The sequence below is a fragment of the Podarcis muralis genome, chromosome 2, assembly GCF_964188315.1.
Source record: "Podarcis muralis chromosome 2, rPodMur119.hap1.1, whole genome shotgun sequence".
Taxonomy (NCBI): domain Eukaryota; kingdom Metazoa; phylum Chordata; class Lepidosauria; order Squamata; family Lacertidae; genus Podarcis; species Podarcis muralis.
Genome location: NC_135656.1, coordinates 114,052,079 through 114,077,873, shown reverse-complemented (window position 1 = coordinate 114,077,873; position 25,795 = coordinate 114,052,079). Strand labels below are relative to the sequence as shown.

The 25,795-nt window shown below is 47.9% G+C and overlaps 3 protein-coding genes across 4 annotated transcripts in view; 2 read left to right on the top strand and 1 right to left on the bottom strand.

Annotated features, from left to right (window-relative positions):
• The first annotated feature begins 52 nt into the window (after positions 1 to 52).
• On the top strand, positions 53 to 19,686 carry LOC144326017 (uncharacterized). 2 transcript variants are annotated; one of them, XM_077921623.1, is made up of 3 exons: positions 83 to 268; positions 3,768 to 3,954; positions 15,662 to 19,686. In XM_077921623.1, the coding sequence occupies exons 2-3, from the start codon at positions 3,855 to 3,857 to the stop codon at positions 17,635 to 17,637; spliced, it is 2,076 nt and encodes a 691-aa protein (XP_077777749.1). In that variant the 5' UTR covers positions 83 to 268; positions 3,768 to 3,854; the 3' UTR covers positions 17,638 to 19,686. The 2 variants fall into 2 exon arrangements, 1 of the variants encoding a protein (XP_077777749.1); XR_013391185.1 differs by lacking the exons at positions 3,768 to 3,954; positions 15,662 to 19,686 and adding an exon at positions 1,621 to 1,819 and having other exon boundaries at positions 53 to 268.
• LOC144327060 (uncharacterized) lies at positions 4,662 to 11,365 on the bottom strand. Its single transcript, XM_077925263.1, is given in 2 exon segments — positions 4,662 to 4,670; positions 9,254 to 11,365. Coding segments are annotated over 2 exon segments (1,770 nt in total). The 5' UTR covers positions 11,015 to 11,365.
• A 588-nt stretch (positions 19,687 to 20,274) lies between the features above and the next one.
• LOC144326169 (uncharacterized) overlaps positions 20,275 to 25,795 on the top strand; it is a 28,645-nt gene continuing 23,124 nt past the window's right edge. The window contains exon 1 of the mRNA XM_077922462.1: positions 20,275 to 25,592. The gene's annotated coding sequence lies outside the window, so the exon portion shown is untranslated. The remainder of the gene's footprint in view (positions 25,593 to 25,795) is intronic.

Sequence of the window (25,795 nt, the reverse complement as noted above, 5' to 3'; positions counted from 1 at the left end):
CCTTCCCCCACTTATCAAATAACAGACAAGAGGCTGAACGTGGAGAGAAACTTCTCCTTCCCCCTCAGAGTTGCCTCCACTTCCGGCTTCACCAACAGATAAAATCCGGGCTTGCAAAGGAGGGAGGGGAGGAGGCGGGAAGCGGGGCTGCATCCTGCGGAGGAGGAGGAGGGGGCTTCTTCCTAATCAAGCCTCCTAATTAAGCGCCCTCACTCCCTGCCTCCCACGCGGGGGCTCCCATTCCCGCCCCCGCTGCCCAGGATTTCGGGTGAGTGCAAAGCCAGTGGCGGGGAAGGAGGGAAGGGGCTTTGCGAGGGGGTCCAGGATGAGAAGCCCCGGGAGGGGGAGAAGAGAAGGGAGGGAAGGGAGCTGTTTTCTTAAAGGGGGCTTGAAGGGGGGGGGAGAAGCTTCCTCCTGCAGGGATCTGGTACAAAGGGAGTTGCAGGGAAGGAGAGGGGAGAGGGGTGGGCATTGCTGGCCAGGATCGCCTTAATAGTATTAATTTAAATTTAATATCTATACTCCAGCAGAAGACCCCTCGGAGGAGGACCTTATCTTTAGGCACCAGGCGAAAGCCTTGCTCTTCTCCCAGGCGTTTGGCTCATTAAACAATCTATGGACTTCACAACTGCATTGGGGGGGGAGGGTTGTCGTTTTTATTTCCTACTCTGCTATGCATCTCTGTGTTTTTCTCTTGTAAGCTGCCCTGTGATCTTTGGAGGAAGGGCAGTATAGGAATGTAAAGAATAGCAGTAGAACTAGGAAAACCCTGTTGTGTTCAAGGGGGAGGTTGGGACAGAGTCTCTGACCAGCATGCATAGTAGGATGGGCTTAGAAGTGTTACCGGAAAAATCCGAGGGCTCCCTTGGACAAAACAAAGACACCAACCAGGATAGCTTGGAGCAAAACAGCAGCCTGTAGGCTTGGCCTTTATTGAACTGATGCATCAGGGTGTTCCCCTCACTTGCAGGAGAGAGGAAAGACCCAGAAAAATAGTGTTCCAGGTCTTATAAAAACTTTTGAAATTCCCCTCCTCTAGGTCAAGCCCAAAAGGGACGCGGGTGGCGCTGTGGGTAAAAGCCTCAGTGCCTAGGGCTTGCCGATCGAAAGGTCGGCGGTTCGAATCCCCGCGGCGGGGTGCGCTCCTGTTGCTCGGTCCCAGCGCCTGCCAACCTAGCAGTTCGAAAGCACCCCCGGGTGCAAGTAGATAAATAGGGACCGCTTTATAGCAGGAAGGTAAAAACGGCGTTTCCGTGTGCGGCTCTGGCTCGCCAGAGTAGCGATGTCACGCTGGCCACGTGACCCGGAAGTGTCTCCGGACAGCGCTGGCCCCCGGCCTCTTGAGTGAGATGGGCGCACAACCCCAGAGTCTGGCAAGACTGGCCCGTACGGGCAGGGGTACCTTTACCTTTACCTTTAGGTCAAGCCCACCCCCCAGAAACATCATGCATATATTACAGAAAGGAGGAGTTGAGGGAGGAGTTGGTGGTAACCTGAGTATCTTGTCACCTGGCTGGTTCCTCCTTTCCCCCCTCCCCATGAGTCACTTCCAGGAGACAAAGGGGAGTTTGCAGTTTCCTGCCCCCTGAGGGAAGATCTGATCATTGTCCTTTGTTTCAGTCCATGCTGAATCCACTCCCATATGCAAGTTCTTTGTGATCTTGACTGCCTTCTGTCTGGGATCATCTGGGCAGGGCTCCTGCAGATGTGCTGAGATGTGCTGAGATGGTGGAGGGATTATGGCTGACCAGGACTAAGTCACCCCCCTTTGTTAGTTCTTGTCATATGGAGTAAAATAAAAATGGAACAGTGCAAATCCGATGTATGGTTGATTTTCTATGAATTTATAACAGAAATGTGGCGTATGTAGTGTGTGAGTGAGTGTGTGTGTGTGTGTGTGTGTGTGTGTGTGTATGAAGTTTGTACAAGCAGAATGATTGGGGGGGGGGGGTTCCTGCTACAGTTGGGAAGAATAAGAATAAGAATAAAGAATTCATTACTTGCACCCTGCCCATCTGACTGTGTTGCCTCAGCCACTCTGGGCGGCTTCCAACAAAAACACCAAAAAAATTAAAGCATTGAAAACTTTCCTATATAGGACTGCCAGCAGAATACTTCCATTTTGTAGAAATGGCCTTTGAATTTTAAAAAAAGCCCTCTTTAAGGAATCCTGTGGTGTAAACGTGTATGTTGTCCTCTAGGTTCAAACACATAGTAAGAGCAAGCAGTGCTCCAAAGTTCTTCTCTTGTGAACTTGCCATCTAAGTTGTTTACTCCTGAACAAATCTCCTGTTTCCCAAAAGGACTGGAGGGGGGGTCTTCTCACCACTTTTAACCCACCCCACTCCCACCGCATGGAAGGCAGAGGACATGTTCATTCACAATCCCAGTAAACCATGAAGTGAACCAGGTGCTGCAGCTCCTTCCCCTCTCACGGGGCTGCTGCAAGAAAAGGCAGCAGAGGAGGAAAGGGATGGGTTTGAAGGCTCTTCCTGCCTCTCTCCCCTGAGGAACAAGAGCAAAGGGTGTTTGCAGGGCAGAACGACAGAGGAGGAGTCAGGGAGGACAGAGGGAGAGATGGGCGGATCCCCCGCCTCTCCCAGGGGGTGCTGATGCAAGCAAGGGGCTTCCTTCTTCTCCATGCAAGGACCACCCATGTATTCAGAGCAGTCCTTTGCAGATGAACTCTTAAGTTCTATGGGGTCTACTCTCAGGCCACTAATGTGCATACCATGCCAGCCTTAGGAAGGAGGTGGGACAGGCAGGTGAAAGGAATTGCCAAAGGTGTTTGAAAATGGGCAGGGGCTCTTGGGAAGGGGTCTTTTTGTGTGCAACAACTGCAGTGAGGATGTTGATTGCCAAGGGATAGAAAGGAGATAAAATTCCATCAGAAGAGGAGTGGCAAGTAAAAATCCTTCAATATATAGAAGTAGTACAGATGACGGAAAAGATAAGAAATCGATCGACCCAAAAGTTTAAAAGGAAATGGGAGCTCTATAGACAATATTTAAAAGAACAGTGTCCCCTTATAAAAACTTTAAAATGCTTTGAATAACTCGGAATTGAATAAGGTACAAAGAATTCAGACAAGATTTAACAAAGATAAAGTTTATTGAAAAACAGAGGCAAGTAATTAAGAAAATTGCCAACCTAGCAGTTCGAAAGCACGTCAAAAGTGCAAGTAGGTAAATAGGTACCGCTCCGGCGGGAAGGTAAACGGCGTTTCCGTTCACCAGCGTTCGCCAGAAGCGGCTTAGTCATGCTGGTCACATGACCTGGAAGCTGAGTGCGGACAAACGCTAGCTCCCTCAGCCAGTAAAGCGAGATGAGCGCCGCAACCCCAGAGTCATCCGTGACTGGACCTAATGGTCAAGGGTACCTTTACCTAATTAAGAAAATAAATAACCTATATCAAGGAAGTCAGAAGTTGATGGCTGGAATAATTTTGTGCATTCGTGATGTATTGTTCTATTTCTTTTCGTAAGAAATGTATTGTGCTTTTTTGTTTTGTTTCTTTTCCTATTTATAAGCTTTTGGTGTGTGTGTGTTGATTTGAAACCAATAAAGATTGAATAAACAAAATAAAATAAAATAAAAAAGGAAAGGAGGTGATGAAAGGAATTGCCAAAGGTGTTTGAAAATGGGTGGGGGCTCTTGGGAAGGGGGTGCCCAGTTGGGGCTTCTTCAGGGGCAGCAGAATGTCTTGGGCAGGAGAATCCCTGCAGGGGCTCTCAGACACCCTTGGCTTCTTCTTCCCTCCCTCCCAGGAAGCTGCAACTGGCTCTGGATTCTGCGCTCCTCAGGAAGCTGAACCTGCAAACCTAGCTGAGACTGAACCTGCAACCCTGGCCAGGATGGAAGGAGGAAGATGGACGGCTGACCTGGTCAGGCTGTCTCCCGCATCCCTCCCCACAACCTCTGAGCATTCCGTCCCAGGACCCTTGGAGAAATCTGGTGAGTTCCAGGGGAGAGGAGATGGGGACAGGGATAGATGGATGGCGGAGGGAGAAAGAGGAAAAGATGGAGAGGAGACAAATGGAAGGAAGTTCCTGACAGGAAGAAGGAAGGGGGTGTGAGGCCTTCTCCAAAGCAGCTCTTTGTTTCTTGAATCCCTTTCATAAAGTAGTGGGGGCAGATTTTCTCGCTCCAGGATTTTAAATCTTAGGAGTTCCAGTGGTACCTCGGGTCTCAAACTTAATCGGTTCCAGAAGTCTTCCAAAACCAAAGCGTTCCAAAACCAAGGCGTGCTGTCCCGTAGAAAGTAATGCAAAATGGATTAATCCATTCCAGACTTTTAAAAACAACCCCTAAAACAGCAATTTAACATGAATTTTACTATCTAACAAGACCATTGATCCATAAAATGAAAACAATAATCAATGTTCTGTACCATAAAATAAATAAGACAGTATTGTAGATGATTAAAAAAAAAAATTTCATACCTACATTGATGATAGTCATTGTTTGAATGGGGAGCTTTTATCCCTTTCCACAGTCAATCAATCAATAAATCAATCATAAAACAAAAAACAAGCTTCAGTCAAAAATGAAAAAGCCACAAAAACAAAAACGCAAAACATAGGAAAAAACTAAAGCAGCAAATGTCACCTCAGAACACTGCAACCAGAAACGGCTTGAATATTGATTGGGGGCGGGGGAGCTTAAATTAGCTGTGCAAGGGAACGAATGGGATGAAAAAAACCTTGATTACGATGGAGACGACTTAAATTAGCTGCTCAAGGGTAAAACGGAATAAAAAAAGCATTAATTAGGGTGGGGGGCACTTAAATTTGCTGCGCAACAGTAAAAATGGAAGCTCATGAGCATGTTTGGTTTCCGAGGCAAACTTCAAAAACAGGAACACCTATTTCTGGGTTTGCAAATGATGAATCAACAGAAGCATAGTCAATCTATGGACTTCCCTTTTTTTGAAATATTTTCATTGGTTTTTACAAATACAAGTTTATATCAAAGACATTTATATAATCATTTCATGAGATTCTCTGAATAACATGACTTCGCTCCATCCCTTTAATGGGTCCTTATATTAATTTTTCCAAAACTACATACAGTGGTGGCTCCGGTTGCAAACAGGATCTGTTCTGGAGCTCCAGACGGATCCCGAGGTTTTAGCAAACCGGAGGACCGCTTCTGCACACGCACGCGGAGCAATAGAGTGCTTCTATGCGTGCGAGCGGCGAAACCCGTAAAAGTTCCAGAGGGTTACGTAACACGGGGTACCACTGTATAGATACATTCTCCACAGTTTTCATTTATCTAAATTGTCCATAAACTTCTTTACAAGTGATTCCTAAAGTCCAGCTAACATTTTGATTTGTGTGCAATAATCTCATAAGTAAATTATAAAATTTCCCAAATCTTTTTTAAAGTCCTTGTTTTCTTGATTCCTGAGTCTCGCGGCTAATTTTGCCATTTCGGCAGAGTCCAGCAGTTTGGCTTGCCAATCTTCCTTAGTTGGGATTATTGCATCTTTCCATCGTTGGGATAATAACATCTGTGCAGCTGTTGTCGCATACATAGTCTTTCCTGGTCTTTTGGGATCTCAGTACCTGTAATTCCAAATAAATAAGCTTCTAGGTTCTTAACAAATTTTATTTTAAACATTTTTTTTAATTCATTATATACCATTTACCCAAATGATACTGTTATCTTACATGACCACCACATATAGCAAAAGGTACCCACTTCTTCTTTACATTTCCTGCAGGGAGGTGGGACCAATTCGGATGGTCCGCCCCTGCCACTTAATGGATCCAAATGGTTTCCAGAGAGTGGTAGGGGATGCTTTATCCCAGTGTTTCCCAACCTTTTTTGGGCAAAGGCACACTTGTTTCATGAAAAAAATCTCGAGGCACACCACCATGCCAGATGGGGAAAGGTCACTTTTTACTTATGTAAAAAAAAAAAAAAAAATAGTAACAGCATAGAAGGTAATGGTAGATGACTGTTAGGGTCTCCCCCCAAATGCAGAATTCTATTAATATCTTCCTTAGCGAGCCGCGTTAACCCCTGTAATGCTTTCTATAGAGTAAGCATAGGGGACACTGGGGGATGTGGAACCAAGGGGGCAGTGGGCCAAAAGAGTTCGGGATCTACTGCTTTAAACAGAAATAAGAGCCAGTGGGTTCTTCCTTTTTTAAAGTATCGTTTCAGCGGGGACAGCAGTCCGGATTTCCAAAAAGCGGCGCTTTTTTGCGTCTGAGCAAAGAAGAGAGAGAGGGGGAAAAAGAGAGAGAGATTGATTTGTGGCTGCACAAAGGGGGGAGGAGCCCAGGAGTAAAAGTAGGAAGGACGAAGGGAGGGGAAAGGAAAGTTAATAGAAGGAAAGGCGGGTGGGAGAGAAAGAGAAAGAAAGAGGGAAGGAAGGGGGGAAGAGAAGTGGAAAGGAGGGAGACCGAGGCGGGGGAGAAGCGTCTGGAGAGTTGCTCCGAAGTTTGGGGGGCCGCGGGGGTGGGCGCGCGTCCCAGGAGGCGGAGGCCAGCCCGGGCTGGGAGCCGCGCCGCGGCCCGGGGGCGGTAGGCGGACCGCGGCTCCTAGGATGTGGAAAGGGGACGGCGGCGCAGGGGGAGGAGACCCGCACGGCTAGGGCAGCGCGCAGGGGGAGGGGAGCGGGCCGGATGCGGGCGAGGGGGGCCGCGATCCCGCGCGCCGCGAACATGGCCTCCTTCCCCGCGGGCCCCGCCGAGCCCCCCGGCCGGGGAGGGCGGCACGCCCCCGCCGCCGGAGGAGAGCAGAGGCAGGAGGAGGAGGACGAAGGCGCTGCCGAGGAGGCGCGCCAACTTCTGCCAACTTCGGCGCCCGCCCCGTCGCCGCAGGCTCCTCCCGGCCGAGAGCCAGAGGACGGCGGAGGAGGAGGATCGGGTTTGGCGACGGCTGCTGCGTCCTCTCCAAGCGCGGGGCTGGCCTCCGCCGCGCCCGATCCTCCACGCTCGCCGCGCTTCTCGGCGGAGCAGGTCTCGTGCGGGTGCGAGGCGCTGCTGCAGGCGGGCGACCCCGGCCGGCTGGGCCGCTTCCTGGGCTCGCTGCCGCCCGACGCCGAGGCGCCTTGCCTGGAGGCGCAGGCGGGCGAGAGCCTGGCCAAGGCGCGCGCGCTGCTGGCCTTCCAGCGCGGCGACTTCGCCGAGCTCTACCGCCTGGTGCAGAGCCGGCGATGGGATGTGGGAGGGAGCTCGCTCGCCGCCCCGCGTGTGCCTATGTGGGGCACGTTACAGCCCCGTGACGTCAGCGCCATGCAGGCAGCCAGGCAGGCAGACGGCGAGAGCCCCGTGCTGGGCGGCCTCTCCTCGCCGCCGCCGCCCCGCCTCTCGCCGCCCGACTCGCCCGCCTCCCTCCCACGGCACACCAGGCAACGTCTCGAACACCGGTTTGGAAACACTGCTTTATCCCATGTTGATGGCCTTTCAGCCAATTCCCTGGTGGCCCGCTGGAATGTGGAGTTAACCAGGGCTATTGACTGTTTGGCTCCGAAGCGCCCTCTCCGATTGCATGGAGCCCGGGCAGCCCCATGGTTTTCCACGGATCTGAGGGCAATGAAACAATCATTGAGACGGCTAGAGCGCTGGTGGCGAATAACTCATTCTGAATCTGACTGGACACAGGTTAGAGCTCAACGTCGAGCCTACCAAGTGGTGATAATAATAATAATAATAATAATAATAATATTTTTTTATTTATACCCCGCCCTCCCCAGCCAAGGCCGGGCTCAGAGCGGCTTACAAGCAATAATAAAAACGATGAATGATTACAACTTAAAAACAAAAATAAAATACAACATTAAAATAATGGAACATTAAAATATTAAAATGTAGCCTCATTGCAGGAGGAGAAGGAAAAGAAAAAAGAAAGAGAGGGAGGGAGGGAATCAAATTGTCTCCAAGCCAAAGGCCAGGCGGAACAACTCTGTCTTACAGGCCCTGCGGAAAGAAATCAGATCCTGCAGGGCCCAGGTCTCATGAGGCAGAGCGTTCCACCAGGCCGGAGCCAGAGTTGAAAAGGCCCAATCTAACTTCCTTAGGGCCTGGGACCACTAGGGTGTTGTTATTTATGGACCTTGAGGCTCTCCGTGGGGTATACCAGGAGAGGCGGTCCCGTAGGTACGAGGGTCCTAGGCCGTGAAGGGCTTTAAAGGTCAAAAGCAGCACCTTAAATCTGACCCTGTACTCCACCGGGAGCCAGTGCAGCTTGAAAAGCACTGGGTGAATATGCTCCCATGGCAAAGACCCCGTGAGGAGCCTCGCTGCAGCATTCTGTACCCGCTGGAGTTTCTGGGACAGTTTCAAGGGCAGCCCCGCGTAGAGCAAATTACAGTAGTCAAGCCTGGAGATGACCGTCGCATGGATCACTGTGGCCAGGTCGGGGCGGGAAAGGTCAGGGACCAATTGCTTGATGCGGCGAAGGTGGAAAAATGTCGCCTTGGCTGTTGCTGTAACCTGCGCCTCCCTGGAAAGGGAGGCGTCAAGGATTATACCCAAACTCTTAACGGAAGGCAATGGCACTAATTGGGCCCCCGCAAGAGAAGGGAGTTGGTCCCTCATCCCCATGCCATCCCAACCCAGCCATAGGACCTCTGTCTTCGAAGGATTTAGTTTCAATCGGCTCCCACGAAACCATCCAGCCACAGCTTCCAAGCATCTGGTCAGTGTGTCCGGGGCCGAGTCGGTGTGGCCATCCATCAGCAGATAGAGCTGAGTGTCATCAGCATATTGATGACAGCCCAGCCCAAAGCTCTGGATAATCTGGGCAAGGGGGCGCATAAAGATGTTAAAAAGCATCGGGGAGAGAATTGCGCCCTGCAGCACTCCACACACCACGGAGTGGCGCGATGACATTTCCCTCCCTATTGCCTCCCTCTGTCCCCGACCAGAGATAAAAGAGCACAACCAGTTACGGGCCATGCCCTGTATCCCCACGTCTGCGAGGCGATGGTCCAGAAGATCATGATCGACCATGTCAAAGGCTGCTGACAAATCTAAAAGGATCAGCTGCCTGACCCGCCTCGATCCAGTTGTCTACGGATATCATCTGTTAGGGCAACCAGAGCCGTCTCCGTCCCAAAACCAGGACGGAAACCGGACTGAAATGGATCTAATGCCGATGTTTCCTCCAAAAACCTACCAAGCTGTTCAGCAACCACTCTCTCAATTACCTTACCCAGGTATGGAAGATTTGAAACTGGGCGGTAATTACATAGGTCTAAGGAATCTAATGAAGTTTTCTTTAAGAGTGGACACACCGCTGCTTCCTTCAGTTCCCCTGGGAATGTCCCCGTGTCAAGGGACAAATTGATATTTTCAACCAGGGGGGTCCGCGCAACATCTGGGCACTCCCTAATCAGCCAAGACGGGCACGGATCAAGGAGGCAGGTGGTGGGCCTACCAACTTGAAGGAATCTATCCACATCAGTAGGTAGTATCCGATCGAAATGGTCCAACACTGGACCTGAAGTCAGTCGAGGGGCCTCCAGTTCAGTCACTGTATCTAAATTGGCAGGGAGGTCACGGCGGAGCAACAGGACTTTCTCCGCAAAAAAGCTCGCGAATGCCTCACAGCTGTGGGTCGAATTTGTGCTTAAATTTGGTTGTCCTCCTAAGGACGTTATTGACCTAATTATTTTAAAAAGTTGTGCCGGGCGAGAGCTAGCGGATGCAATGGAAGCTGCAAAGTAAGATTTCTTAGCAGCTTTTATAGCCATCTCATAGGCTTTCATAAGCGTCCTATAAGATGTTCTTGAGGCTCCGTCACGAGTCCGTCGCCATACTCGCTCTAGCCGTCTGAGATCCCGCTTCATTTTCCGGAGCTCCTCAGTAAACCAAGGGGCCTGGTTTCGACGGGGTCGCAGAGGGCGCTTAGGCGCGATCTCATCAATGGCTGCCAAGAGCCGGTTATTCCAGTCCTCAACAAGGTCATCTAATGAGTCACCAGGAGGAGCAGGGTTCCGCAAGGCTTGTCAGAATCTATCAGGATCCATCAGTTTTCGCGGACGAGCCCAAATAGGTTCGCCACCCGAGCCGGGGAGGAGCGGGAAGTCAATCTTGGCTTTCAAAGCGTAGTGATCAGACCATGGCACTTCCACAGCGGGGAGCATGATCACATCTATGCCAGCCCCAAAGATCAGATCCAGCATGTGGCCTGCTTGATGAGTGGGGCCCAAAACAAACTGGGAGAGCCCTAGTGTTGCCATGGAAGTCACTAGGTCCAGAGCCTTTGAGGAGGGAGCGGCATCGGCATGGACGTTGAAGTCTCCCAAAACCAGTAGGTTTGGGAACTCCAAGGCCCAGCTCGCCACCACCTCCAGCAGATCTGACAGGGTGGCTGCAGGTGTGCTGGGTGGTCGGTATACCAGCCAGACAGCCAAGCTCTCCTTGGTGCCCCACACGAGACCAATACATTCAATGCCGGAGATCGCTGGTGATGGCAGAGCTCTGAAAGAGCAATCCTCCCGGAATAACGCTACTCTTCCCCCCCGACCCACAGTCCGCGATTGATGGAGGACAGAGAAACCTGGGGGTGTTATCTCATGTAGGGAGACTACTTCGCCTTCCCGTACCCAGGTCTCCGTCACGCAAGCCAGGTCAATCCCCTGCGAGACAAAAAAGTCACGTATGGTGGCGGTTTTGTTGCCTATGGACCTGGCATTGCACAGCACCAATGACGGAGGTGTGTAATCCTTGCTCTCCCTACCCTCATCCCTTGGGATGGGGCGTAGATTGGAAGGGGTTCGAGGATCACTGCATCTCGAAACCCTTCGCCGATAGAGATATCTAGCCCCACCGCCATTCCTCCCTAGCCCTTCAATTGTGGAAATCCCAGATCCCATACTAGCCTCCCCAATAGATGGGTAACATCCCCTCAATAACAAGTCATCCTTGGGCCAGTACTCCTGGGTCAAAATGGTATGGGAAAGAGGTGGAGGTCTGATAGGGTAAGTATCCCTAGAAGATAAAACCCAACCAACCGCACCCCAAGCGGGGGGGGGGGGGAGAGACAGTCCCATGGTGTTTCATTAACTGTCAATCCCCCTCTCCCTCCTGGGTTAATTGGAGGATTGTTGGTTCTATCTGTGGCTGTGGAAGTATTAATGAGGTATGTGTTATAAAATGTGGATCACTGGCCAACAAAGAGCCAGATTCAAATTCGGAAGATCTGTCCATCCTGTCTCGCCAGGAGTACAGTAGAGTAGGCTGATCATTCTGATAAGTTTTTGGAACATTAGGCAAAGGTCCAGATGTAGAGTTGGTGGTGGATATCTCCAGATTGTCAGCAACATAGAGTTCTTTGGTGTTGTTGCCATAGAAATGTCGGAGGCGCCAAATTCCTCATCTAATTTGGTGTCGTTTGAAAAGGGAACAGGGAGTTGCACTGATGTCTTTCTATGGAATAAAGAGCTGTTGGACGTCTTTAAATATCGTGCTCTAGGCTCTACTGTCCTTATATGTTTGGGTAGAAATCTCAGTCTTTATACTCATTAGCCTCTTCTTCAGGTCTTGTAATTCTAGGCTTAGAGAGTTCTTTTCTTCCTTCGGGCAATTAGTATTTCTAGTGTTGAGCTTGGTTTCCTTTCTCCGCATTAGCTTTGACTCTATGCAAGGGACCAATTGCCTCCTATTTTTGTCCTTAAATACCCTCACTGGGCGGAGAGAATGGAACCACCATGGGGATCCTTTATCTCCATGAGTCGAGATGGGAGGGTTGATGACCTAAAGGCTCATGGTGTATCTCAAGGTAGGCAGGAAGTGGAAATTTTCTAGATCTACATTTCGGTAATGGTAATTCAGGAGCTGAGACAAGGACATAGTAATTTGTCTGCGGTTCATCCACCTATGAGTATATTGGTGAATCTCAAGCATTATCTGGTTCGTTTGCAAGACTTGACAGGACCTCACTTCATCCATAGTTTGAGTTGGTGAGTTGTTAACAGAGTCATTTCTAATCATCCTTAGACTTTCTTCGCCGCCTCTATTGCATCTGCAGAAAACAGCAGCAGGAGACTTTTTCAGGTGGTTCACAATTTAGCGGAAGCACCTGCAACATCGGGGCCCAGTACGGGCCACATGATCTCCTGCAATGATTTTGCAAAGTTTTTTGCAGATAAAATCGCTCAGATTCGGGAAGAAGTAGACTCCACCATGGGAGCAGGGCCAGGGCGGGAGAGTGCTAGAGTCCTGTCTAGTCAAGTTGTGTGGGATCAATTCCAGTCTGTTACCTCTGAGGATGTGGACAGGCTGCTTGGACGAGTGAAACCAACCACCTGTCTCCTTGATCCTTGCCCATCTTGGCTTATAAAAACTAGCCGGGAAGGGCTGGGCTTCGTGGGGTGGTGAATGCTTCCCTCCGTGAGGGAGCCTTCCCAGACCTGCTGAAAGAGGCGGTTATTAAACCGCTTCTTAAAAAACTATCTTTAGATGTGGCCACGATGGCCAACTATCGCCCAGTCTCAAATCTTCCATTCTTGGGCAAGGTGATTGAGCGAGTGGTTGCTGAACAACTCCAGGCACGCCTGGAAGAAGCGGACCATTTGGATCCCTTCCAGTCGGGATTCAGGCCTCATCATGGGACTGAAACTGCCTTGGTCGCACTGGTTGATGATCTCCGGCGGGCTAGGGACAAAAGTGAGAGCTGTTTCCTAGTTCTGCTGGATCTCTCAGTGGCGTTTGATACCATCGACCATAACATCTTTCTGGACCGTCTTGAGGGGCAGGGAACTGGGGGCACTGTCATACAGTGGTTCCGCTCCTTCCTCCTGGGCCGTGTTCAGAAAGTGGGGGGGGATGAGTGTTCAGACCCCTGGGCTCTCACTTGTGGGGTGCCTCAGGGTTCTGTCCTCTCCCCCATGCTTTTCAACATTTACATGCAGCCACTGGGAGAGATTATCAGGAGGTTTGGGCTGGGTGTTCATCAGTATGTGGATGATACCCAGCTCTACCTCTCTTTTAAATCAGAACCAGGGAAGGCGGTGAAGGTCCTGTGTGAGTGCCTGGAGGCGGTTGGAGGATGGATGGCGGCTAACAGATTAAGATTGAATCCTGACAAGACAGAAGTACTGTTTTTGGGGGACAGGAGGCGAGCAGGTGTGGAGGATTCCCTGGTCTTAAATGGGGTAACTGTGCCCCTGAAGGACCAGGTGCGCAGCCTGGGAGTCATTTTGGACTCACAGCTGTCCATGGAGGCACAGGTCAAATCTGTATCCAGGGCAGCTGTTTACCAGCTCCATCTGGTACGTAGGCTGAGACCCTATCTGCCTGCAGACTGCCTCGCCAGAGTGCTGCATGCTCTGGTTATCTCCCACTTGGACTACTGCAATGCGCTCTACGTGGGGCTACCTTTGAAGGTGACCCGGAAACTACAACTAATCCAGAACGCGGCAGCTAGACTGGTGACTGGGAGCGGCCGCCGAGACATATAACACCGGTCTTGAAAGACCTACATTGGCTCCCAGTACATTTCCGAGCACAATTCAAAGTGTTGGTGCTGACCTTTAAAGCCCTAAACGGCCTCAGTCCAGTATATCTGAAGGAGCGTCTCCTCCCCCATCTTTCTGCCTGGACACTGAGGTCCAGCTCCGAGGGCCTTCTGGCGGTTCCCTCACTGCGAGAGGCCAAGTTACAGGGAAACAGGCAGAGGGCCTTCTCGGTAGTGGCACCCGCCCTGTGGAACGCCCTCCCATCAGATGTCAAAGCGATAAACAACTACCTGACATTCAGAAGACATCTGAAGGCATCCCTGTTCAGGGAAGTTTTTAATATGTGACATTTTAGTGTATTTTTCATCTTTGTTGGAAGCCGCCCAGAGTGGCTGGGGAAACCCAGCCAGATGGGCGGGGTACAAATAATAATAATAATAATAATAATAAATTTTATTTATATCCCGCCCTATTATTATTAGATATTTGAACTTACTAGGAGTCAAATACCATCAGTACATCATTTTCATGTAGTTTTCTTTCAATGAACAGCAAGCTGTGAATTTCAGATCTGTTTTCCAAAGCCTCTCCCAATCTGCCATTTGTATGTTATATCCTAAGTCCCTTTCCCATTTAGTCATAACTGATTTGACCTGTTCATCCTTTGTATACCGTTCTAGGAGCAAGTTATACATTTTACAGAGATCTCTTTATGTTACTTCCTAAGAGTTCTTTTTGAAATTGTGATGTCTCATAATTAAACCTTTCTTTTTGTCTATCTTTAAGATATCATTTAGTTGGTGGTACTGTAACCAGTCAGTTACAGCTTTCCTTATCTCTTCAAAATATTTTAATTTCAGTTGGTTTTCAACTTCAGTTAACAGCTCTCTATAAGTCGGCTGATAACTTCTCATATTCAATTTTTTTCAGAGATATTGCTTCCAAGGGAGAAAGCCACCAGGGTGTTTTTTACTCAAGCAAATTTTTATACTTCTCCCATACCCTAAAAATTGATTTTCTTACTATATGATTCTGAAAAGCTCTATGCACCTTGGCCTTTCCCTACCATAAATATGCATGCTATCCATTATTTGTGTCCTTCCAGATCTAAAATACAGTATCTGTGTTTTCCAATGTAATCCATTCCCGGTTCTAGCAGATACAGGATGTTTCATAATAAAGTTTCAAACCCGGCAGGGCAAAACCTCCTCTCTCTCTTACATCTGTTAATAATTTATTTTTAATCCTTGATTTTGTCCCTTGGATAGCTTCAAAAAGAGGATTAGACTGATGTCTGTGCTCTGCCCTCACAGTCCTAGGCAATAATGCTTCTTGATACTAGTTCCTGGAAAGCACAGGAAGGCAGAGGGCTCTTGTACTCAAATCCTGCTTGCTGGATTCCCACAGGCATCTGGCCACTGTGAGAACAGGATGCTGGACTAGGTGGGCTTTTGCCCAATCGAGCAGGCTCTTCTTATGTTCTGATACAGGCATCCCCAAACTTGGCCCTCCAGATGTTTTGGGACTACAACGTCCATCATCCCTAGCTAATAGGAACAGTGGTCAGGGCTGATGGGATTTGTAGGCCCAAAACATCTGGAGGGCCAAGTTTGGGGACGCCTGTTCTAAGATTGCAATATTTTTACAGTTACATGTTGCAAAGTAACACAAAAGTTTGACTTCTTAGTCATAGGAGAGACTGCTATTTGAGCCTGTGATCATTTCCTCCCTGGAAAAAGAGAAATCAGGTTACATACGCTTCAGGTTACATACACTTCAGGTTACAGACTCTGCTCACGCAGAAATAGTGTTTCAGGTTAAGAACTTTGCTTCAGGATGAGAACAGAAATAGTGCTCTGGTGGCGCAGCAGCAGCAGGAGGCCCCATTAGCTAAAGTGCTGCTTCAGGTTAAAAACAGTTTCAGGTTAAGAACGGACCTCCGGAACGAATTAAGTACTTAACCCGAGGTACCACTGTACAGAGATGTGTCTAAGAAGCCAGTTCCACCATAAATTATAAAATAATGCAGCTTATTAAGTGTGAATGGAGTGATCATGTGTTTTTCTTGCCATTATCTCACCTGCATTCCTAAAGTTTGGAACATAAGAAAGGACAGTGGAGAAAGGAGACAGTGTTAAAATAAGAGAAGGGGCATACTGGGACTGACATGTGTTCAGTTCCTTTCTTGTCTTTATTGTAAGTCTTAACAGGATTCTCTTCCCCCTCCCCCCTCCTAAACAGGTGAGGAAGATGATGGCCAGAATTCTATGGAGCCATCTGTGAATTCATTGGGAAGAACAAAGAAACAGTTTAAATGCATGGAATGTGGGATGTGTTTTAGTCACAGTGGAAGACTGAGGACACATCAACAAATTCACATAGAGGAGAAACCATTTAAATGTACTGATTATCGAAAGAAACATCAAGGAACTCACACAGTGGATAAACCATTTGAATGTACTGAATGTGCAAAGTGCTTCAGTCGAAATGGAAAGCTTAGAATACACCAACGAACTCACACGGGGGAGAAACCATTTAAATGTATTGAATGTGGAAAGAGCTTCAGTGAAAGTAGAGCACTAAGAAAACATCAACGAACTCACACGGGGGAGAAACCATTTAAATGTATAGAATGTGGAAAGAGCTTCAGTAGAAGTGAACACCTTAGAATACACCAACGAACTCACACGGGGGAGAAACCATTTGAATGTATTCAATGTGGAAAGCGCTTCAGTGTAATTGGAAACCTTAGAAATCATCAACGAACTCACACGGGGGAGAAACCATTTGAATGTATTCAATGTGGAAAGTGCTTCAGTCGATATGGAACACTTAGAATACACCAACTAACTCACACGGGGGAGAAACCATTTAAATGTATTGAATGTGGAAAGTGCTTCAGTCGATATGGAACACTTAGAATGCACCAACGAACTCACACAGGGGAGAAACCATTTAAATGTATTGAATGTGGAAAGAGCTTCAGTGAAAGTGGAGCACTAAGAAAACATCAACAAACTCACACAGGGGAGAAACCATTTAAATGTATTGAATGTGGAAAGAGCTTCAGTAGAAGTGAACACCTTAGAATACACCAACGAATTCACACGGGGGAGAAACCATTTAAATGTATTGAATGTGGAAAGAGCTTCAGTCACAATGGACACCTTAGAAGCCATCAACTAACTCACACGGGGGAGAAACCATTTAAATGTACTGAATGTGGAAAGAGCTTCAGTGAAAGTGGAGACCTTAGAGTACACCACCGAACTCACACGGGGGAGAAACCATTTGAATGTACTGAATGTGGAAAGAGCTTCAGTGAAAGTGGAAACCTTAGAAGACACCAACGAACTCACACGGGGCAGAAACCATTTGAATGTATTGAATGTGGAAAGAGCTTCAGTCGAAATGGAACACTTAGAATACACCAACAAACTCACACAGGGGAGACACCATTTAAATGTATTGAATGTGGAAAGAGCTTCAGTCAATATGGACACCTTCGAATACACCAACGAACTCACACAGGAGAGAAACCATTTAAATGTATTGAATGTGGAAAGAGCTTCAGTCAAAATGGACACCTTAGAAGCCATCAACTAACTCACACGGGGGAGAAACCATTTAAATGTACTGAATGTGGAAAGTGCTTCAGTCAAAATAGAACACTTAGAATGCACCAACGAACTCACACGCGGGGAAAACCATTTAAATGTATTGAATGTGGAAATAGCTTCAGTCGATATGGAAACCTTAGAATACACCAACAAAGTCACACAGGGGAGAAACCATTTAAATGTATTGAATGTGGAAAGAGCTTCAGTCGAAATGGAAACCTTAGAAGCCATCAACTAACTCACACGGGGGAGAAACCATTTAAATGTACTGAATGTGGAAAGTGCTTCAGTCTATATGGAACACTTGGAATGCACCAACGAACTCACACAGGGGAGAAACAATTTAAATGTATTGAATGTGGAAAGAGCTTCAGTGAAAGTGGAAACCTTAGAAAACACCAAAAAATTCACACGGGGAGAAACCATTTAAATGTATTTAATGTGGAAAGTGCTTCAGTCAAAATGGAACACTTAGAATACACCAATGAACTCACACGGGTGAGAAACCATTTAAATGTATTGAATGTGGAAAGAGCTTCAGTGAAAGTGGACACCTTAGAAGACACCAACGAACTCACACAGGGGAGAAACCATTGAAATGTATTGAATGTGGACAGAGCTTCAGTGAAAGTGGAGCACTAAGAAAACATCAACAAACTCACACGGGGGAGAAACCATTCAATTCAATTCTAATCCTTTATTAGGCATAATACACCACACATTGTCAAACAAGCATCATATACAGACTGTATAAAACTGGGAGCAGAACTGGGGAATATTGTTTTCTTTGTTATAGGTGGTTCCGTAGGTCCCAGTTCGTCAGGCAATAGGAATAGCCTTAGTATCCACTCACTGTTGGATAAAGGTTTTGTGGTATAAGTTGCATAGTTAAATTCCCTGGTGACCGGTGTGGCTAGGAGGGTAATAGATTTCCTTATGGATGCTAGTCTTTCAATTAGTACGTCCTGAGCTTTATGTATTTGTTCAATAGTTGCTATGAAGCGGTTTTCCTTCTCTATGCTGGAGCTTTCGTCTGGTACGTGATTTGGGGATAGGGTTTTAGGTCTTTTAGCCAGCTGGTTCGAGGCTTTATCTGCCTCTAATTGAAGCATCTTGAAGTTCTCGTCCATCATAGACATTGTCGGCTTTATTTTTATCTTATCAGTCTTGATTGTTTCGATGAGAGGGGTGGGAGTACCGGACACTTCGAATAGCCGAGTCACCTGCAATCCAACCCTTTGTAGCTTGTCCTTATTGTCTGAGACTAGTTTGGTTGTGTGCCAGTCTCTGAATGTTATCACAACTCTGTGTAGGTCCTTATCTGATGGCAGAAATTTAACATTAATGATGTTTTCTGCTGGGACGAGCCCTCTAACGGCTAATTCAGTTTTCTTGAGAATATAGATTCTCTGTTGTGCTGGGGAAAGGAGATCTTTGTGCATGTGTACAGGTAGGATGATAAGTTTTTGTTTATTTAGAATTAGATTTCTGCTAGAGTATGTTGTTTTAGGAATAGTTGCTTGCTTAGGGATCGGGTTTTCCCTTGATTTTCCCGCGGTTCCATTCGGGAGTGCTAGTTGCTCTGTTGAATTATGAAGCCTAGCCTTATGGAGTTCCTCTGTTGGATTGAATAGCCCAGCCTTATGGAGGTTTTTATTTGGGCTTGGGCTTGGGCTTTTATCAAGGGGTGGCAGAACTGGGTTAGCTGGGCTCATTGGATTTGAATTCTCTAATAGCTTAAATAGTCTTGTGAAGTTCACTTTCTTTGTTCGAGATGGGGGCTTTGTCTTCCTTCCCATTTTTACGTTCTTGGGCTTCTTCTCTTTATTCCTGGGACACTTCCTCTTTAAGAGGGGTTTCTTAGGGTCAATTAAATTTCCCTTCTGGTTTGCTTTAATCCTAAATGTTTTCCTTTTTTCCACATCATGTCAGGTTTTATTGTCCTTGATGTTGTTATTGTTTGGTGTACTAGAGAGAACTTTGTATGAATGCAAGTTGTCTATTCTCCTAGTTATTTCAGTCAGGGTGGTAAGTAGGCCCAAGCATTCTGAGAGGAAGTCTTTGATGTGTCCCAGTTCTCTGCCTATCTGCAACTTCTGTTCATTTAACAGATCATTATATAGTCCTGTTAGTATGTAGGGGAGGCATTCCAAGTCCAGATAGTGGGCTCTTGTGTCCTCCAGGTCCTCATTCGTCACAGTGAGAAACCCCATCTTGTCCCCGGGCCTGGGTCTTTGGGAGGGCTCATCTGTCTTAATTACTGGGTTTTCCTCTTGTGACTCTTGTTCCTGCTCCAGCCCCGGTTGATTCACTAAGGTTTCATCTTCTATGGCAACTTGTTTTATTTCCGTTGCCAGATTGACTCCCACCCCTTCTTCGTCTGTTTCCATAAGCTCCCCGTACCTGGTGCGGTCTATGGACCATTCGTGGGGGTGTCGTTTGTCAGCATTATTTATTTTGTCTGTTTTCGGTTTAAAATATTGTGAGATTTTCACCTGCCTTCCTCTTGTAGAGGGTTCAGCCGCTTTGGTGAGGGGGATTCCCAACTCTTTATAACTCTGTCTTGTGAGCACCATTCTCTAGGTTGAAAGCTTTCCTTATTGGGCACTTTGTTGTAGAAATAAAGGTAGAGTAAAGTTTGGAAAACCGGTATCCAGGCTGTTGGTTCAGGGAGCCTCCCAACCTTTCCCTCTTTAAGCCTTAACTTGGGGCGGGAGGGTATTCATGGGGGAGTTCTTGGACTTATCGAAGTTAGGCTGAATGGAGTTCAGCGGTTTCCTCTGCTTCTTTGGGTGTATTTCAAATCAATCCGTCGTCCGGGAGCTCCAAGGCTGTAAATCCGTGTGGCAGTATCAGTAAACAGTGCGACGGTAAAACAATAAAACAATAAAAGAATAGACTAATTAAAACGAGGCAACAAACCAGACAACCAATAGTCTTTAAAGTCCTTAAGGTGCAGTTTTGGGGTCTTGAAGAGGCTAAAACTAATAGAAACACTTAGTTGAAGTCGGAGGCTCTAATTAGGCTGCTACCTCCGTTGCCATCTTGGACTCCTCTGTGAATACACCAACGAACTCACACAGGAGAGGAACCATTTAAATGTATTGAATGTGGAGAGCTTCAGTCAAAATGGACACCTTAGAAGCCATCAACTAACTCACACGGGGGAGAAACCATTTAAATGTACTGAATGTGGAAAGAATGTGGAAAGAGCTTCAGTCCATATCAACACCTTATAAGACACCGACTAACACATGGGGAAGAAACCATTTTAATGTATGGCATGTGGAAGGAGCTGCAGCAAAAGTAGAGCACTTAGAATACACCAACTAACTCATACAGGGGAGAAACCATTGGAACGTATTGAATGTGGGAAGAGCTTCAACAGGGAGGATAAACTTGCATTACACTGGCGAACTCCCACAGGGGAGAAGCTTAAGTCAATATGGAACCTTAGGAACTCACATAGGGAAAACTAGATTTATGAAACGTGGAAGAAGCTTCAGAGGGAGTGGAGACCTTAATATTCATAAGATAATTCACACAGGCGGGAAACCATATAAATGTATGGAGTTTTCCACTCAGGTTTCCCAGATTTCCTGGGAAGTGAAGATGATTGTCAAGTCTCTGGATGTACAGAAAAGAATTTAAATAATAATAATAATATTTTTTATTTGTACCACGTCCATCTGGCTGTATTTCCCCCGCCAATCTTGGTGGCTTTCAACAAAATATTGAAATACAATAGTCCTTCAGTTATTAAAAGCTTCCCTAAACAGGACAGCCTTCAGATGTCTTTTAAAGTCTGGTGGCTGTTTTTTCCTTTCACATATGGTGGGAAGGTATTCCACAGGGAGGGCACCACTACCGAGAAGTCCCTCTGCCTGGTTCCCTGTAACTTTGCTTCTCACAGTGAGAACTTTGCTCTCTCCTCCCGTCACCAGTCTAGCTGCCGCATTCTGGATTAGTTGTTGTTTCCGGATCACCTTCAAAGGTAGCCCCACATAGAGCGCATTGCAGTAGTCCAAGCGGGAGATAACTGGAGCATGCAGTACTCTGGCAAGACAGTCTGCGGGCAGATAGGGTCTCAGCTTGCATACCAGATGGAGCTGGTAAACAGAATTGACCTGTGCCTCCATGGACAGCTATGAGTCCAAAATGACACCCAGTCTGCGCACCTGGTCCTTCAGGGGCACAGTTACCCCATTCAGGACCAGGGAGTCCTCCACACCTGCCTGCCTCCTGTCCCCCCAAAACAGGACATCTACATTGTCAGCATTCAACTTTAATATGTTAGCCGCCATCCATCCTCCAACCGCCTCCAGACACTCACACGGGACTTCCACCATCTTCACTGGTCCTCATTTGAAAGAGAGGTTGAGCTGGGTATCCGCATACTGGTGAACACCCAGCCCAAACCCCCTCTTCTCTCCCAGCGGCTTCATATAGATGTTGAAAAGCATGGGGAGAGGACGGAACCCTGAGGCACCCCACAAGTGAGAGCTCAGGGGTCTGAACACTCAACCCCCAACACGACTTTCTGAACACGCCCCAGTGTATAACAGTGCCTCTAGCTCCCAGCCCCTCTAGTTGGTCCAGAAGGATGTTATGGCTGATGGTGTCAAAAGCCTCTGAAAGATCCAGCAGAACTAGGAAATAGCTCTCACCTTTGTCCCTAGCCCGGCGGAGATCATTGACCAGCGTGCCCAGGTCTGTTTCAGTCGCATGATGAGGCCTGAATCCCAACTGGAAGGGATCCAAATGGTCCGCATCTTCCAGGCTTCCCTGGAGTTGTTCAGTAACCACCCACTCATTCACCTTGCCAAAGAATGGAAGATTTGAGACTGGGCGATAGTTGGCCGTATTGGCTGGGTCTAAAGATTATTATTTTTTTAAGAAGCAGTTTAATACAATGGTGCCTCGGTGCCATACGCTTCAGGTTACATACTCCGCTAACCCAGAAATATTATCTCGGGTTAAGAACTTTGCTTCAGGATGAGAACAGAAATCGTACAGGACGCCCGATTAGCTAAAGTGGTGCTTAAGGTTAAGAACAGTTTCACATTAAGAACAGACCTCCAGAATGAATTAAGTTCTTAACCAGAGGTACCACTGTAACTGCCTCTTTGAGTGTGTCTGGGAAGGCTCCCTCACGGAGGGAAGCATTCACCACCCCACGGAGCCCATCGCCCAGCCCTTCCCGGCTAGATTTTATGAGCCAGGATGGGCAAGGATCAAGGAGACAGGTGGTTGGTTTCACTCATCTAAGCAGCCTGTCCACATCCTCGGACATAACAGATTGGAATTGATCCCACACAACTTTACTAGACAGGACTCTAGCACTCACCAGCCCCCGCCCTGCTCCCACGGGGGAGTCTACCTCTCTGAATCTGAGTGACTTTATCTGCAAAAAAAAACTTTGCAAAATCATTGCAGGAGATCATGTGGCCTGTACCGCACTCAATTGGAGAGTTGGTTCCATTAAATTGCTAACCACCTGAAAGAGTCTCCTGCTGCTGTTTTCTGCAGATGCAATAGAGGGGGTGAAGAAGGTTTTCTTCACCTTCGCTATCACCATTTGGTAGGCTCAACGTTGAGCTCTAACCTGTGTCTGGTCAGATTCAGAATGAGGTTTCTGCCACTGGTGCTCTAGCTGTCTCGTTGCCCTCAGATCCATGGAAAACCATGGGGCTGTCCGGGCTCCATGCAATCGGAGAGGGCTCTTCAGAACCAGACAGGCAATAGCCCTGGTTAACTCCACATTCCAACGGGCCACTAGGGAATCAGCTGAAAGGCCATCAGCATGGGATAAAACATCCCCTACAGCATGGGATAAATCAGCATGGGATAAAACATCCCTCTGGAAACAATTTGGATCCATTAAGTGGCAGGGGCGGACCATACAAATAGAACCCACCTCCCTGCAGAGGGGAATCTATTCTATCTGGGGGGGGAGCACAGTGCCCCCAGAAGATTCCAGTTGTGGGTTGTAGTTGCATCTATACAAAGTGCACAGCCTTTGCCCCTCCATAAAGAAAGAAATGGGGGGGAGACAAGAGCTGGAATAGCTGAGTAGAAGGAAAGGTAACCTGGGAACTTCATGTTGATCGACCACCCCAGCTCCCTGACCCCAAGAAAAGACCAGTCCAGGGAGGCAGGTGAGCATTACAGCTAAACCCCACATTATGTTCTCCAGCAGCTATTCCTTCAGACAGGCCTATTTTCATTCAGTCTCCAGTGTGTCCATGGGTGGGTGTGTTTTAGGTTTCCTTTCCCCCCTTCCTTGCAGTCCTGACAAAAATCAAACCTCCACGCCAATGCTTTCAGCCCCAGAAGAGGAGCTCCCCTTGGTGTCAAGGGAGGGGGGTCCAAGGGAGCATCTGGAGCCCTGCCATTCCTTCTGGCGCTGGTCCCTTCCCTTCCTCTCTGCCATCCCAGGGCCACTCTTGACTCCCCAGCAGGAGACTGGATCTGTCTGTGATGGTGAGATGTCCTGGCCGGTTGAAGGACCACTTCCTGTTTCCTGGAGCTCCATCCTTCTTTCCCTTGCAAGGTGGAGTCATGGAGCAGGTGAAGACTGAGCACACCTAAGGGTGACATGGGGGGGGGGTTCTGCTTAACCTTTCCCATCTGCTCCTTTTTTGGATCAAACTCCCCAGCTAATCTGTCTAGCTCCTGCTGCTGCTGCTGCTGCATGTCACTGTTCCTGTGTCTCTGGAGTGTTTCTTTGAGGAGAATAGAGGACACTGCAAAAGACATTGTGTGTAATGAGTGTGCAATAAGGTAGACAGAGGCGGAGCCCTCCCTGTAATGCGAACAGGGAGACTTCTGTCCAGGAGATTTCTGTATCAAAAATTCTTTGCTGAGGTGGAAAGGGGGGACCAAGTGTTATGTATTGAAGTTCTCATCCTGGCCACCAGACGTATTGTGTATATAGTTTTCACTCAGGTCCATATCAGTTAATTTCGGCGGGAGACCCTGGCTTCTTGTTGTTGTTACAATGTTGGCAGCCAGCTACCTATAAAAGCAGGCCGGCTGAGCTGTTTTAGACCAGTTCAGTTCCAGCTTAGTATAAACAACCACTTGGAGAAATCTCTGTGTCGTCTGATATGTCCACCAACAATTTAATACTAAGTGAGGATGGAGTGGAACCATGTTTACATGAACATGAGAAGGCAAAATATGTTCTCCATTTAAATATTTATTAAAATAATTTATTCAGTTACCGAGAAGAGTTATTTTTTGCCGTAAACTACTTCATACATTGTAAGAAGTGGGTCCTGAGACCCTTGATCCCCTTCCTTAAAACACCATCTGAACAAAATTGGTGAAGCAGTAAAGAGTTTATTGAGGACTAAAGGTAAAGGGACCCCTAACCATTAGGTCCAGTTGCGGACGACTCTGGGGTTGCGGCGCTCATCTCACTTTACTGGCCGAGGGAGCCGGCGTACAGCTTCCGGGTCATGTGGCCAGCATGACTAAGCCGCTTCTGAACCAGCGCAGTGCACGGAAACGCCATTTAACTTCCCACTGGAGCGGTATGTAATAAAAAAAATTAAGGTCTTTTATATATATATATATAATAAATGTTCATAAATGTACCAACCAAGCACATACATAGATATGTGGACCACATGTCTGGAGCAGTACAGGAAAAGCAACAATATTCAAATTTCTGTTGAAGACCGACTTTTCTGTGATGTATGTATGCTGTATGGAGGGGTGGTCTTGAGGGCCGGGAATTTAAAAGGGCTATATAATGGCAGGCACACCTTTGTTCTGGGTCCTCCTCCGTTCTCCTGCGTGTGAGGGGAGCACCCTGTTGCAACAGTTCAATAAAGATCAGGCTTACTGGCTGCTTTGCTTCTCAATATTCTCTGGTTGGCCTCTGTTATTTTCTCCAACTGATGGAGAACCTGCAAAGGACTCTGTAAAGGCTCTTGTGTCCCCCATAAGGGAATATGGGCAGATTTTGTCTACAACAGGTACCTCTTTATCTACTTGCAGTTTGATGTGCTTTCGAACTGCTAGGTTGGCAGGAGCAGAGACAGAGCAACAGGACTCACCCCTTCTCGGGGATTCGAACAGCCAACCTTCTGATTGGCAAGCCCTAGGCGCTGAGGATTTACCCACAGCGCCACCCGCGTCCCTATTGAGGACAATACGTTCTTGCAAAAGCGGGGGTCCAAAGCAGGCACAGTCCAGCGGGAGCAAAGAATGAGCTTTTATTCCCTCTGCACACGTTCCCTCCCTCGCCTTCCCATTGGTTGGGTGCTACAAGGTTTTCCTTCCCCCAATTATCGAATAACAGACAAGAGGCTGAGCGTGGAGAGAACCTCCTTCCTCCTCAGAGTTGCCTCCACTTCCGGCTTCACCAGCAGAGATAAATTGGGGCTTGCAAAGGAGGGAGGGAAGGAGGCGGGAAGCGGGGCTGCATCCTGCGGAGGAGGAGGAGGGGGCTTCTTCCTAATCAAGCCTCCTAATTAAGCGCCCTCACTCCCTGTCTCCCACGCGGGGGCTCCCATTCCCGCCCCCGCAGCCCAGGATGTCGGGTGAGTGCAAAGCCAATGGCGGGGAAGGAGGGAAGGGGCTTTGCGAGGGAGTCCAGGATGAGAAGCCCCGGGACGGGAGAGGGGGCCCTGCACAAGATCCGGGCGGGGAGAAGAGAAGGGAGGAAAGGGAGCTGTTTCCTTAAAGGGGGCCTTGAAGGGGAGGGGGGAGAAGCTTCCTCCTGCAGGGATCTGGTACAAAGGGA

Bases quoted from the DNA above. Each gene is read 5' to 3' on its own strand.
- LOC144326017 (XM_077921623.1), top strand. From the start codon at position 3,855: ATGGAAGGAGGAAGATGGACGGCTGACCTGGTCAGGCTGTCTCCCGCA. The intron at 3,955-15,661 runs GTGAGTTCCAGG...CCTCCTAAACAG, and splicing joins AGGACCCTTGGAGAAATCTG to GTGAGGAAGATGATGGCCAG.